The 15283-nt window shown below is 37.0% G+C and overlaps 1 protein-coding gene across 4 annotated transcripts in view; it reads left to right on the top strand.

Moving 5' to 3' along the window:
* The window catches only part of Myo5a (myosin VA), a 203231-nt gene that overhangs the window by 101150 nt on the left and 86798 nt on the right, over nt 1–15283 (top strand). For all 4 annotated transcript variants that reach the window (XM_074065964.1, XM_074065965.1, XM_074065963.1 and 1 more), the window contains 6 exons: nt 2266–2409; nt 5068–5149; nt 5716–5823; nt 7472–7578; nt 10996–11261; nt 12328–12409. In XM_074065964.1, the coding sequence (XP_073922065.1) occupies nt 2266–2409; nt 5068–5149; nt 5716–5823; nt 7472–7578; nt 10996–11261; nt 12328–12409 (789 nt within the window). The remainder of the gene's footprint in view (nt 1–2265; nt 2410–5067; nt 5150–5715; nt 5824–7471; nt 7579–10995; nt 11262–12327; nt 12410–15283) is intronic.

Raw genomic sequence — 15283 nt, 5'->3', positions numbered from 1 at the left:
GCTGAAGGGATTTGCACATTTGCGTATTATGACATGTAGAGAAATGGTTCTTTTTTCTCTACTTTATCACGTTTTCCTTTTCATTTTAGGATGGGGATAGGGAGGGTTCTTGGCACACACTGGATCTTAATAGTTCTTTTTTTATCTTCAATAACCACAACTGGAGGTTTTCATTTCTATTTAGTAAAGAGTCACTCATGCAGCATTTCACTAAAACAAATAGTAAAGTCAGGATTTCTCTTTTACCAATTTCTTGCTGGATAAAATGAAAATAGCATTAGTCTCTTGTGAATACAGAACTCAAGGCAGAGGGAGTAGTTAGAGGGTATGAACAAAAGATACTGTTTATGTAGGGAACCTTCTTTCCATATCAGATTCACGGCTTAGAATCCTTTGTGATTACTTGGAAAAGGCCTCTACAGGTCTTTGTAGTCATTTTATACCTGGGATACTAATGCCCCTCAGAGGTTAAATGGCCTCATCTAAGAGGCAGGTAGGTATTCAGACTTCTTTCATTTGCTCCTTCTGCCATTCCATGTTCTATGTTTAAATATATTTACTCAAAGATGAAAAATGTCTGCTTTAACCCTACCCTACCCCCCTTACAGTAGGTAACATTGTTTAGGCAAGTTGGCCACTCTGACTCCCAGTCTGAGAAGATGGAGAAGAGATGAGATATGAAAGTTAGAGCAAGAGTTGCAGAAGGAAGAAAAAATTGTGGACCACTTTCCCCAGTTTCCTTAGTTACACGCAGAAAAGTGCTTAGGGAAGTGCCTGGTCAGCACTCCATAATGCCATTGCTGCTGCTGCTTCTACAGCATGTAACTTTTTAATGTTTCCTTTTCACAATGTATTGTGTCAAGAGAAAATTCTGTACTTATAAGGAATCACCTTTTTTAAATATAATATAAATAGAGGAAATATATGGAATAGTGGGGATTTCTATAACATCCAGAAAGATAATATTTGAGTAAATGTCTGTATCTAAGGCTAAATTAGATCACTGTCATGTTGCTATAAGATAGCTTCAAGTCATTCTTACTTTTTCTAGAAAAGTATTAAAAATGTTAACCTAAATTTTAACAGTATCTTTACTGCCAAAATAATATGATGATTACTACCCTTTATTTCAGAAAGTCAAAGTACATTTTCTTTGATCAGAGGATCTCATGTGTTGACTCTTGCGGGTGTGTTGCTGCTGTTTGCACCGTGATACTTGCTCCACTCTTTTAATGCTCCCTACTCTTGTCAGTCTTTCTCTTTGCCATGGTTTTTATATACTGATCCTAACACAGGCTTTGTGTAAGTGAAAGATGTTAATTTTGTGAAATGAAGTAAGCTTATTTAGCATTTAATATATGTATTATGTGAATACCTTCCTTAAAAGAAAATTTTATAGTATGTCACCTAAATCAAAAGCAGATAGATGTATGCCACTTTAATTTTTAAGGTTATATAAAAAAATTAGCATAAAGTTACACTCTGCATTCTGTAGCAAATGTTTTGCAAGTTAGATACAACCATCAAAAACCAAAGCCAAATTTTGCTTCCTCTGGTTTCTAAAAATGATATGTAAATTGAGCAGGTAATACTATAAGCAGTAATCTTATTGCTATAGGAGAAGATGATAGAAACTTCGAGTTTCTTTTATTACCTTTTTATTTTTATTTTATTTTGTAGTACTGAGTTTGAGCTCAGAGCCTTATGCTTGCTAGGTAGGAGCCCTGCAACTTGAGCCAAGCCTTAGTCCAGAAACTTCTAATTTCTAAAGAGATCCTAAACACTAAAGCAGCACATCAAAGAAAATATTAATTTGTCTTAACCCTTTCATTTACATAAAACATTTTTTTTCAAAGCAATCAAAATCTTGATGTTAATTAGCAAGGCTTGTACTTTGGCAGCCCCCAGCCCAATGCATTCTCTTTCCTTGCTGGCATGTATCGGTATGTTTAGATGACCTAAATGGTGTATGAAAATCCCCCAGCTGCTGGGTTTGAGTTTGCTGTTTCTGAAATCCATCATTGTGAGAATAATAAGACTAATAAGGACTATTTATATATGTATGTTATATATATAACAACTGTGTAGTTGTACAGTGGGAAAAGCATGCACCAGTGCCTACAAGTGCAAAACTGGTTCTATTCTTAAAAGAATCAGTTTTAAAGAGTTATGTTCTACTCTGTCCTTTCTCTTCCTAAGCAAACTTTGTAAATGTCATGTCATGAATTACACTTCTAAAATCTTATTTTCTCCCTTGTTTCTTAGTCAATTGGAAATGCTAAAACAACCAGGAATGATAATAGCAGCCGTTTTGGGAAGTATATTGAAATTGGTTTTGATAAGAGATACCGAATCATTGGTGCCAATATGAGAACTTACCTACTAGAGAAATCTAGAGTGGTGTTCCAGGTAAGCTGGGCATGTATCCATGTATATACAGTTGGGTTAGATTGGTATATAATTGCAGAGCTGATGCTTGCTGTATGGAAAGTATTTTATTTCTAGATCCCCTTGAGCATATTGTCAAGATATTACTGCAAACCACACTTGGATGGCAGCATGTAGTTAATACCTCCTTAGACTAATAGTCTTTGTGAGTGGGCAGTGGTTTAGGTTTAATGGTTTTGACTTTTTTTCTACATATGCTTGTTGAAAAGCTTAGTTAAGAAGGGGTGCTATTTATTTAGTCTTGTCTCTGTTATTTCCCAAATGTTAGGTAAGGTATTGGTCTAGGCCTTCAGTGAGTTACAGTTTGAACTCAGCTCAAAAAAAAAAATTATCTCTATCCTCTTTCTTTCCTTTTCCTCCCTTAGAATATGATATTGAGAGTTAAATCCTCATAACTCAATTGTAAACTTCTGTCATAGGATACAGTTGATACATTTGTGCAGGATTTGTATACACACATACATTCTTGATCCTTTCTTTCTTTCTTTTTTAAGGACAGTTTCACTATATAGTGTAGGCTGGCCTCAAACTCAAAATCCTCCTGCCTCAGCCTCCCAAGTGCTGGTTTTACAGGTCTGTGTCAGTATGCCTGGTTTCTTGGTCCTCTTTGATTGGAAAGGACATAATGTTACACATCTGCAACACTAGCAGGCATACATTCATATATGGCATACTAGGGAGTGTAGATTTATTTTTGGAAAACTCACAGTATTTGGGACTCCTGTTGGCCCACTCCACACTCATACTGTGAGATCTGAAGTTTCAGTAGCCCTTAACTGGATGCCCACTGCATTGGGATTCAAATACCCCTGGCACTACCATGTAGCAGGGTACACAGTTTCTATTGCTTAAGTCTGTTCTGATCTTGAGAGTGTCTGGGACATACCAAGAGTTGTAAGTTGTAGCCGTGGTCAGCTACCCTGACTTTGATTTGGGATTGTGCTTCATTTATGACCTCCTAAAATATAATACTTGATTTGAATAGTAATTCAGCAGCCACTTTCTACCATTGTTCAAATATCTAGGTACATACAGAGCAGTGCTATTTTATACATGAATATGTTGGTAGGGTTTTTTGAAAACTGTCAACTTTAGTAGTCAGAAGAAAGAACAAACAAGACATAGGTAGACCTAAAAGAAGATTGAGCCTAAATAGGAAAGATTTGACTGATATGAGTAAAGGGTGAAGTGGATAGGAAAAATTGTCCTTGGTCAGCATGTTGACCAAAGGTTAGTAGTACTTAATCTGAAATGGTAGAGCCTAGTCCTTATTGTCTCGACTAGAGACATGGTAGTAATTCTAGCTATGCCTCAATTCCTAAGGATATAGAATACTGAAATGTTTGTATGTCAAAATGAATCACACAGATTGGATGACAGTATTTCTGTAGACCCTCCTGCTTTTCTTGTTTCTGTGTGCTCAACCTCCTGATCTCTTGCCTATCATACTTGGGACCATTAGTATGCTGGGAATTTCTCAGTGTCTTCTGACCCTGTAATAAGTTTTCTGTACCAGACATCAACCTTCTTTAGGCACTAAAACCTGACCTTGACCTTATTAATACTAATGTTTATCCAACTAAAAACACTGTAGAGTTCATAGGTATGATGACAAAATATTTGGATTCAATTTCGTATGAACAGTATTATTATAGTTGTATTTTAGGCGTATATGTGGAAAAAGACTCAGGAAACATTAAAAAGTGACCTTAGAATAAGAAAAGATTTATTTTTATTTTATGAAATACTTGTTGATTTTATATTATATAAACTAAGATGATGCAGAAGATATAGTTCATTTCTGTATTTCTTACAACCACAAAAGATGGTTGACTCTAAAATATGGCAAAGGTAGAAGGTATCTTTAGAAAATTGTGTTGACGTACAGGAAATTAATGTGAGTCAACTCCCTGTATAGCTGTCCTTATCTCAACCAGGAACACTTGTTCCTCCCTATTATTGCCTATACTCTCTCTTCAACAAAATTAGAGATAAGGGCAAAATAGTTTATGCTGGGTATTGAGGGGGTGGGGGGAGAGGGAGGGGGTGGCGTGGGTGGTAAGGGAGGGCATGGGGGCAGGGGGGAGAAATGACCCAAGCCTTGTATGCACATATGAATAATAAAACAATAAAATTAAAAAAAAGAAAATTGTGTTGAGTATTGCAAAAAAAAAATTGTTTTTACCTCTACTAAAAGCATTTCTTTTATGATCTGCCATATATCAAGCTTTTCACCAATTCAAAAAGTGTTATCAGCAGGTGTTTTATGTTGAATGTGATTAACACATGTATATACATGTGCATATAGACTGTATATATTTTTATTTGTATTTTTTAAGAGACAAGTTTTCACTGCGTTGTCTGGGCTGGCCCCAAACTTGTAGTCTCAAGCCATCCTCCTGCCTCACCGTCTGATTAGCTGGAGCTTCAGGTCTGCACCACAGTGCCCGGCTTGCACATAGGCTATAAATCATATGTGTTAATGATCCTAAGACAAGTATTAGAAAACTTGGGAATTTTACCAACTGAGATAACTAAATATTAAAGTTGTTTTTTATGATAGAAATTTCTGAGTGTTAGATTGAAAGGCTGTAATTGAAAACTCTTCTTGTTTCAAAGGCAGAAGAGGAGAGAAACTATCACATCTTCTATCAGCTTTGTGCCTCAGCAAAGTTGCCTGAATTTAAAATGCTACGACTAGGTATGAGGGTGGCACTAGGTTTATTGTGTTGGTATTGTTTTGTTAATTTCTGGGTTCCCAGACTTACTTATTAAATGGAATGTTAGTTCATACTGAAATATTTATGAGTAAAATAATTTTTTTAAAGTATGCAGTTGGCTTCAAAATAACCTATGGGATGGGGAAGGAGTGAGTGACCATATACATAGAACAGGATTGGCCTTGAGGTGATACTTGTTTAAGTGGGTGATAAGTAAATAGAGGTTCATTATTCTAGTCTCTCTACTTTTGTATATATTTAAAATCTGCTTTGATTAAAGTGTTGGAGGAAGTTGTCCTAGTGTGTAGTTTAGAATTAAGCCTGTAGGAAAGTACTATTCATTTTGCCAATTAAGATAATAAACTATAAACACTACTCCATTATTTAGTTTTGAGTTTTGTATTAAAATATAATTGAAAACACAGGTAGTTAGAATTCTGACCCTGTACACTTAAATGTGCTATCACTGTTTCTAATTCAGTGTTGTCATAAGTGCAGAAGTCATAGCTTTTTCATAGTGTGCAAAACTTATTTTCCTTCGTTGCAGGAGATGCAAATAACTTTCATTACACAAAGCAAGGAGGTAGTCCTGTGATTGAAGGAGTGGATGATGCAAAGGAGATGGCACACACGAGGCAGGCCTGCACTCTGCTAGGTAATATAGTTTTTTTCCTGAGCTCTTAAGAGCAATAACTTTTTTACTCAAGTGACCTTTGTTTGCTGTATTGGTTTGGCTTTGCATCAAACGGTGAGCAATGCTGAGAGATTTAACATGCATCATGCAGTACATTCAGACAAATGGGCACAAGATTGCTTTTTGGGGTGATGGAATGGTTTTAAAATTAGATTGTGGTAATGGTTGTACAACTTTTTAAATTTATTGAAGATCATTGAATACTTAAATTTTATGGTAAACAAACTGACCCTCCATAAAATGTGTTTTTAAAAAGTATATTTGAGGCATCATAAGAGTTAAGTAATTTTTTGCTTACATTTTTATAAAAATCTAGATCCTAAAGCTAAATGAAATGAGTTCCTGTTCAAGCTCACATTTTGTGGGGTGGGTTGTTTGTTTGTTTTGTTTTTAAAGTTTTTTTTAGCTAGGAAATGTGACCAAGTTGGCATAGTGACAGAACATTGTGTTACATATAGTTTATTCCAGTGTTTTTGAAACAGCACAGATGTCATGTTGTGTTTCTGGTACTTAAAAAACATTGGATCTAAATTAATCCTTTGAGCCATAGTCTACAAATTTTAGAAGTGAATTACTTTCTTTAAAAAAAAATACCTCAAGATATAAACAACTCAAAAAAATCATATGTTGATATTTTGAAGTACCCTCAAGTGAATTGATTTAATTAAAAAACATTGCTAACCAAAGTGTGGTCCTGAGCCACATGGAGCTTGCTCAAAATATAGAATCTTTTACCCCTTCTCAGATCTGCTGAACCAAAATCTGCTTATAACGAAATTTGTTGGTGATTCACATGAATAGTAAAGCTTGTAAAAATGCTGCTTCACTTCTAGAGCTAAACTATGAATTTGAAAAAGCCATTGTGTAGGAAATACCAAGAACATTCATGTAAGGTCAATCTGAATTACCCTGTACCAGATTACATATTTAGAAATACTTTTACTACTTACATATAATTACATTTGATGTTCTGGAAATTACGTTCTTTACTGAAATACGAAGCCAGACCTAATAAAAGTCAAATACTGTCCAGCTTTCTCATCTTATCCTTTAGGTCCAACTCCAGTGCTGGACACTCACTCATCAACCCAGGGTAGAAAGCCAGTCAGAACACTTCTAACCTTGGGATCTTTGATTTAGACTCAGTCTGTAGTTAGCAGAGGTAAATAATCTAACTTAAAACAGCGCTACTGGACAACAACTTGCATCTGGAGTAGAGATAAAGGCGGCAGTAATATTTGTGAAATACTTAAATACAGAGTGTGACAATGGTGATTTGTTTAGTTCTTACCATGTGCCCATCGTGTGTTGAGTGTGCTATGTGCATTGTTTCCTTTGAAGAAGTCACTGTCATTCCCACGTTTCAAATGAGAAAATAAAAGCAAAGAGGGTGAAGTTACCTGCACATGGCACCTTGAGCCCAGCTGGCCACACTCCACAGCCCATGCTGTCACCCGTGGTGCTAAACTGCCTGATGTGTTACTGTCAACAAAGAGGAAAATATTGCTACTTAGGACTCATTATAATGTGTACAACATTTGGCATTAATTGTTCTGCCATAATTGTTTAGTTGCTATGCTGAAATTAATCACTTGTTCATTTATTTCAGGGATTAGTGAATCTTATCAAATGGGAATTTTTCGAATTCTTGCTGGCATCCTTCATTTAGGCAATGTTGGATTTACATCTCGAGATTCAGATAGCTGCACAATACCTGTAAGTTCAGAACAAGTTTAATGGATGGTGGTTGAATTAAGTTTTAGTTTTGTTGACTCTGTTGACTCTTTTTTTCTTTTTTTTTTTTTGCTGGTGGTGTTAGGGATTGAACTCAGGGTCTTGCACATGGAGGAGGCAAGTGCTCTACTACTGAGCTATGCCTCAGCTCCTAGTTTTATTGATTTTCTGTAGAAGTGATAATCTTTAAGTCTGATATTATCAGAGGCATAATTGCATATGACTTCTAATTCCTTGTGCACAGTGATTTGTGTGTGTGTGTGTGTGTGTGTGTGTGTATGTGTGTGTGTGTGAGAGAGAGAGAGACAGACAGAGAGAGAGAAAAAGAGAGAACATGAATGAACTTGGTTACATTTAATAAGATGTAGAAGTTACATTGATAGGTCTAGAGAGGCTCATTTGGCCCATGGCACAGGTACCAAGAATTGATAACCTTCTGTATTCATCTGTCGAAATGTTATATGGGTTGAAAACTACTGAAGAAAGTGTTAAGAGTGCTTAATCCTAGAAAGAGGAACTACATTGTGTGTTGGGGTGGGGGGTGAGTAAGAAAGTGACTTATCACTTTTAATTTTATTGCATGTGGTGCAGGTACCTCTATCTATTAAAATGCATAAAATTCTCAGGGGGATTTACCCTGCTGTAGAGTAGCTAACCCTGTGGGCTTAGCAGGCATAAGGCCCTGGGTTCAATTCTTAGCACTAAAAAGAAAAAGTATGTATTTTTACTTTCCATATGTATGTATATATGACTATATAAGAGTACACAGATGTGTGTATGTATGTATATAAATAACTGTAAAAATGTGTATATACATATTGTATCTTAAATATGTAGAATGATTAATAGACAGATGGATAGATGATGACATAGATGGCTTCATAGGATTAGACACTTATAAAAGTTAGAGTTATAAGGATCATATCACGCCCCTGCTTAAGTTCTTTAGGTAGCCCCACTGCCTTCGGGAGTAGGCTAACCACCTTACAGTATTCCTCCCTTAACTGTGGTTTCATTTTTAGCAGTTTTAGTTTTGTGGTCAGCTCTGATCTGAAAATATTAGTGGAAAATTCCATAAATAAACAATTCATGAGTTTTAAATTGTATCCCATTCTAAGTAGCATGATACAATCTCATGAAGTCCTGCACCATTCTGCCTGGGACATGGGACATCAATCATCCCTTTGCCCAGCATGTCCACACTGCATATGCTGCCACCTTAGTCCCTTAGTAGCCATCTCAGTTCTCAGATCAACTGCTGAGGTGTCACAGTGCATGTGGTCAAGCAGCCCTATGTAGTAGCCTAATGATGTATCACAGTGCTTATATCACTCACCTCACTCCATCTCATCACATGCAGTTCACATCATTATAAGAAGGGTAAGTATAGTGAGAAGGAGAGAAATATTCACATAATTTTTGTTATGTACTGTACTATATAACTTTTTTATAGTATACTGTTATAAATGTTCTATTTTATTAGTAGTTATTGATCTCTTACTGTACTTAATTGTGAAAAGATGTATATATATATATAGAATTTAGAACTATGTGGGTTTTCAAGCATCCATTAGGGGTCTGCATGTAAAGTGGGAGATTCCTTGACTTGGCATGAGATGGAAAGCCCTTCATGATTGACCCTGACTTCCTGTTCAGGTTTTTTCTCCCATTTCTCACACTCCACACTCTAGCCATTTACACGCTCAGCTGCCCTCTCTCCTGCCTTCTCTCAGATTCTCTCTGGAGTTGGGAGATAGGGAGTTGCCCCTCTTCCCTAACCAACTTTAGGGATTTCTAACATGCAGATCTGGGAGCATATCCTCCCTCTTTGCTTTTCTTTATCACAGACCAGATCTCATTGTTCTGAAAGTTCTCCTTCACCCCCTAGGATTTGAGGACCTTGTAGATGGAGCCACACTATGTATGTATGTATGTATTATTTATGGTACCTGGGTTTGAACTCAGGGCCTCACACTTACTAGGCAGGTGCTGTACCGTTTGAGCCACGCCATCAGCCCAACCGTATTATTTATTTTAACATTCTTTTTGTTGTTGTTTTGTTTTTTGAGACAGGGTCTGGCTGTGTAGTCCAGACTAGCCTCAAACTCCCAATCCTCTTGTATTAGTTAGCCCCCTAAGTGTGGGGATTATAAACATGTGCTTCCACCTCTTGGAAGTCACTGACTTGTATCTGAAGTGATTACTTGAAGGGTGGGGTTTGAAAGAAAGAAGGGCTGCTTGAATGAGAAGGGCCCTGGATGAACACAACAGGAGACTGAGGTTTTAATGCCAACTCTGACATAAATTAGCTGTGTGATTTTTAACACGCTTTTTGTTCTCTTGGACTTCATTTCCTCATTTTTCAATTAGAGACCACAATGTTCATCCTGGCTGTTCCCAAGAAATGATACCAGGTTCAATTATACAAGTGGAAATGTGGAAATGTAATGCACTAGCATATATTAAATTAAACAAGTTTTTATCAAACACCTACTCATGTAAGATTCACTAAAGACATTCTAGGGCTATGGATATGTAAGCCATTAAAGAGATTCTGATTTGAAGAACCCTTCAGCACCCAGTCTTTGCTCTGAGAATAAATATCTTACACATTTTCTTCTTTGCTCAGCTTCAGTCCCTCCTATGGGTGGCTTTCCTCCTACCACAGAACCTGTTTTCCAGCATGTTCCCTTGGCTTGGAAAGCTCTTTCCTCCCCCTTTAGCCTAGTAGTACCTTCCATTCCTTCGGGTTTCAACTCCATTCTCAAGGCAACCGTCTCCTGCATCCCTGGATACGGCACAGTCCTCTCAGGCGAACTCTTAGCATAGTGTCCTTCTTTGTGGTATTTTATATTTTAGGGAGTAATCATTTGGTTAATATCCATTTCCCCTAGTGACTATAGCTCCCTGTGGGAGCGGCCCATGTCTATTTTTGCTTACTATGCATAGTGGGCACTCAGCAAGTATTTGTTGACTAGATGACTGATTTTCTGATGGACAGAATGACTGTGTCCTAAGAGAAACACAGCAAATCTATGCAGAGGTAAACTTTTAAAAACATGTGCCCTCAGAGTCTTTGCTCCCATTTCCTGCATGAGGAACAGGAAATGCTTTTCTCTCTTTTTCCCCCCTTATTCCTCTTCTAATAAACTTTACTGTTACTTTTACTCAAAAATAAATAAATAAAATAAATATGTGTCTTCAAAGAAATTTCAAAATGCTACCTAGATGCAGGTTTATGGATGGTTGTGTTTACTGTCACTGCTCAGGTGTGAGTGATCATAATGTTTGTTACAACAAAGAAATTGCTAAATTTTATGTTACCTCTTTGTTAACATTTTTAGGAAATTCTTATTTGATTGATCTGGCCATAGGAAATAATTTATTCTCTTTTGGCAGCCCAAGCATGAACCTCTTGGCATCTTCTGTGACCTCATGGGCGTGGATTATGAGGAGATGTGTCACTGGCTGTGTCACCGGAAGCTGGCCACAGCCACGGAGACGTACATCAAACCCATCTCCAAGCTGCAGGCCACCAATGCCCGTGATGCTTTGGCCAAGCACATCTATGCCAAGCTCTTTAACTGGATTGTAGACCACGTCAATCAGGCTCTCCACTCAGCTGTCAAGCAGCACTCTTTTATTGGTGTGCTAGACATTTACGGGTGAGTGCATTTGCCTACAGGTCTTCCAGAGAGCATTTCTTTGTGGAGAGTATTTAGTAACTCTGAGGGGTACTTAATTTTGTCTCCTGCTGGTGAGAAAAGGAAAACCCCACCTACAACAACTTAGGACTACCTTGATGATGGTGATATAATTGCCTGCTGCTTAAAATTTAACTAAAACAAAAAACATTAGCTCAGCTCCAGAACTAATTTACTAAGCTAATGGGTGGAATTAATTGGTTTTCAGATTTGATATGGTACATTATCACTGAATTTCTAAATATCCAATTTCATTTGATAGTTTACCCTCTCTGAGTATCTTTCTTTGTTAAAATCCTTTATGTGCATTGGCTTCTTTGATATCTAAGTTTTCATTCTCTGATTCAGTTTTTCTAAAGAAAATCTGTGAGATCTCTTCCTAGTTCCATTTGGTGTGTGTGTGATGCTAAGCCCATAACTGACAGACAGGAGCAATGACTTTTATCAGAGTCCTGTTGTTTCCCACTTGAAGACGAACGAGCCTCTAAAACTCACAGAGTTGAGCACCTCTAAAAAAATCTCTGTGAGGGACACAGTGGCTCACACCTCTACTACTCGGAAAACAGATCAGGAAGATGGCAGTTGGAGGCCAGCCCAGGCAAAAAGTTAGTAAGACCCGCATCTCAACAGACAAACGGGTGATGCTACACATCTGTAATCCCAGCTGCACAGGAAACATAAGTAGCAAGATTACAGTCAAGGCCAACCCAGGCAAAAATGCAAGTCCATTATCTCAAAAACAACCAAAGTGGCTCAAGTGGTGAAGCATCTGCCTACAAGTGAGAGGCCCTGAGTTCACACCCCAGTTCTGAAAAAAAAAAAAAAAGACTGTGTCTTGGCTGATGCTCATCTGCTGGGTGCACAGTCTGCACTTCTGAATTTAAACCTCTTTCTTCACAAATGTATAAAGGAAGTTTTATAATCTTGAAGAACTTCCCATTTTTCTTCCTAATGTGCACATTTTGAATATTTTTAAAAAGCTGTTTGTTTCTTTTCTTTCCTTCCAATTTTATTTTTGGTATTACAGATTTGAAACATTTGAGATAAATAGTTTTGAACAGTTTTGCATAAATTATGCAAATGAAAAACTACAGCAACAATTCAACATGGTAAGAATTTTCCTTCTTGAATAATATTCTGCTATAAATTATTCTCTTGAATTCCTAGTCTTTGTTCAAAGCCTAGACTCTGAAATGAATCTCTGAATTATAATTATTATATGAGTTTTAGAATAGCTAAATTGCTGAGGAACTGATAATTGAAAATTGATACATTAGAAAAATGTTTGATGGTTATCTCTTGTCTTGGAATAAAGAAAATTTGAGGCAAATAAATTGAGTGAGAGAAGCAGGAAGTCTTAGGTGCCAGCACAGACAATATGATGCTTTGAGCTAGGGGTATCTTCCAGCTTGTTACTCCAAAGGTAATTGTGTTTGCAATTCCCTCCTGAACAATAGTTCAGGAGCTGTGACTATCTGAACTCTTACTTGCTGTTTTAGCAAGCTGGCAAAACCAAACCTCAGAACTTCATTAATTCTTTTTTCAACAGTCAAAGCCATTCGCCAAGACAGTGTAACGGGGATATTTTGAGAGCGGCTTTATGAATTAGATGAGTTGGGATATATACAGTGTTCATCACAGACTATGCCCAGTTCTAAGTGCAAAATTGGGGTGGGTTGTTAGTATTGGTGAAAGAGGATACTAAAAATGAGCCTCAGCTGAGCATGGTGACACATAGCTGTAATCCCAGCACTCAGGAAGCTGAGGCAGGAGGATCATGAGTTCAAGGCCAACCTGGAATGCAAAGCAAATTGGATGTCAACCTGAGCTATATGGCACAACCCTGTCTCAAAAAATGAAAACAACAACAAACCATAAAAATGAGCCACCAGAGACAGGGATGTAACCTCAGTGGAACAGTGTGTGATTAGCATGTGACAAAACAAACAAACAAACAAACAAAGCCATTGAGGAATTGGAAGATAAGAGAAAAGAGCTGAAGGCAGGACAGGTATCGGTACCTCTGTCTTAATCTTGTGAAAAGAGGTCAAGTGATATGGCCCATAGTTAATGAACAAGAAATGGAAGTTTAAAGAGATTATTTTAAATTATAAAATTAATAAACATCAAAAGAGGACATAAAAATTGTAATATTGTGATGATAGCAAAGGAGCAGCAAAAAGGTGGTATATATGAATTTAGCCACATCTTTCTTATTGCAAGATAAGCAAAATTTCTTTTCTTTCTTTTTTTGTTTTTGTTTTTGGAGACAGGGTCTTACTATGTTGGCCTCAAACTTGAGATCCTCCTGCCTACATGTCCTGAGTGCTGAGATTATAGGCCTGTGCCACCACACCCAGCTTAAAGTTTTTTGCATGAAAAAAAATCATAAATTTCCTTCAAAATAGACTGTGTTGTAGTGCACAAGTTGCCATAATAGTATAAAACAGTAAAGTGTGCTTAAAAGGCCATCCTTTCTCATTTTCAAAGGTAACCTAAAGATTTTTCCATAAAGTTAATCTATAGCATAATTCATTTTTAGATTTTATTGAGTCCTGTAAAGAAGAGAAAAAGTTTTGGGAGCATGCCTCAAGTGGTAAAGCATTCACCTAGTAAGTGCAAGGCCTTGAGTTCAAACCCCAGTACTGCCCCTCCCCGAAAAAAGAAAAAAGTTTCAGCTTTTCTAGAATACTGTGCTGTGTTTATATATTACTTGTTCTCAAACTTTTGTTATCTATGAAAATGATAAGGAAATTTCTAGAATGGAATTTGATACACAAGTATCGCTGAGTACAGTCTGATAAAAATTTTTAAAAATTCAATTCAATAAATCAGAAAGTCACTGATACACACATTCTTTAGAAATATGTAAATAAATATCAGAAAAAATAGCTAAGAATTAAAAATTTTGCCTATAGGCCATGAGATTGCAGTTGAGAGGGATGAAACAAAGGTTGTAAAAGCTTTCGGGGTATTTGATGTTTTAATTAACATAAATTGTAGGACTAAGGAGCTTCGTAATGACATTTCCATATATGTATGTAGTGCGGTTTGATTATATTCACCTCCTCTGTTGCCCTTTCTTATCCCTCCTCCCCCTTTCCCATCCCCCTCATCTCCCTAGTAGTCCCCCTTTTATTATCATGTACTTGGGATTTTTTTGTTTGTTTTGTTTTCCCCAAGTTTGCACAAATGAGAGAAAACATTTAATATTTGTCTTTGTGGGACTGGCTTATTTGGGTGTTTTTTTTATATTGCATGTTCTTTGATAAATATTTGAGCCATCTTTCTTTAGCAAATTAAGGTGCTTAGCACAGTGAAATGATGTAGAGGTGGTCTTAGGCTTGTGACTGTTTCCATCATAATGATTGGGTTTTTTTTCAATTTCTACATAAGGAATATTAATAAAACCTGTCAGAAACTAAATTTACATTATCTTTTCTCAAAGTTATTTCTGAATTTCTTAATTTTTGAGACAGGGTCATACTATGTAGCTCAGGCTAGCCTGGAACTTGCTCTGTTACCCAGGTTGGACTCAAACTTGAGAACCTCTTGCCTCAGCTTTGTGAATGCTAAGATTACAGGTGTGTGCCACCACTCTGGCTCTATGCATTTGCATTTTGTTTATTAATTTTTATTTTTTTATTTCACAGTCCTAGGGATTGAACCCAGGGCCTCACAGATGCTAGACAAGTGCTCTGCCACTGAGCTACATCCCCAGCCCAAGTTTCTTGTAATTTTAATCAATGCCAAGCCTTCTGCTCTTTCCCACTATATTTTGGCACAAGGGAGTGGAACTATAAGGAACCAGGGCCAGCCTCCTTAAATACTAGTTCACTTGTTTCTCAGAAGCCCTGTGTGTCTTTGCTTGTATTTTTTTTTGTCCTTGTTTCTCTCTCTTTTCTTCTCTTTGTCTGTATCCATGTTTCTCATCTCTCTCTTCACATGTACCTCCTTCCTCTATTTCAATTTAGCTTCTCCCT

Source organism: Castor canadensis, chromosome 2 (assembly GCF_047511655.1).
Source record: "Castor canadensis chromosome 2, mCasCan1.hap1v2, whole genome shotgun sequence".
NCBI classification, from domain to species: domain Eukaryota; kingdom Metazoa; phylum Chordata; class Mammalia; order Rodentia; family Castoridae; genus Castor; species Castor canadensis.
This window is presented reverse-complemented; position numbering and strand designations above follow the sequence as displayed.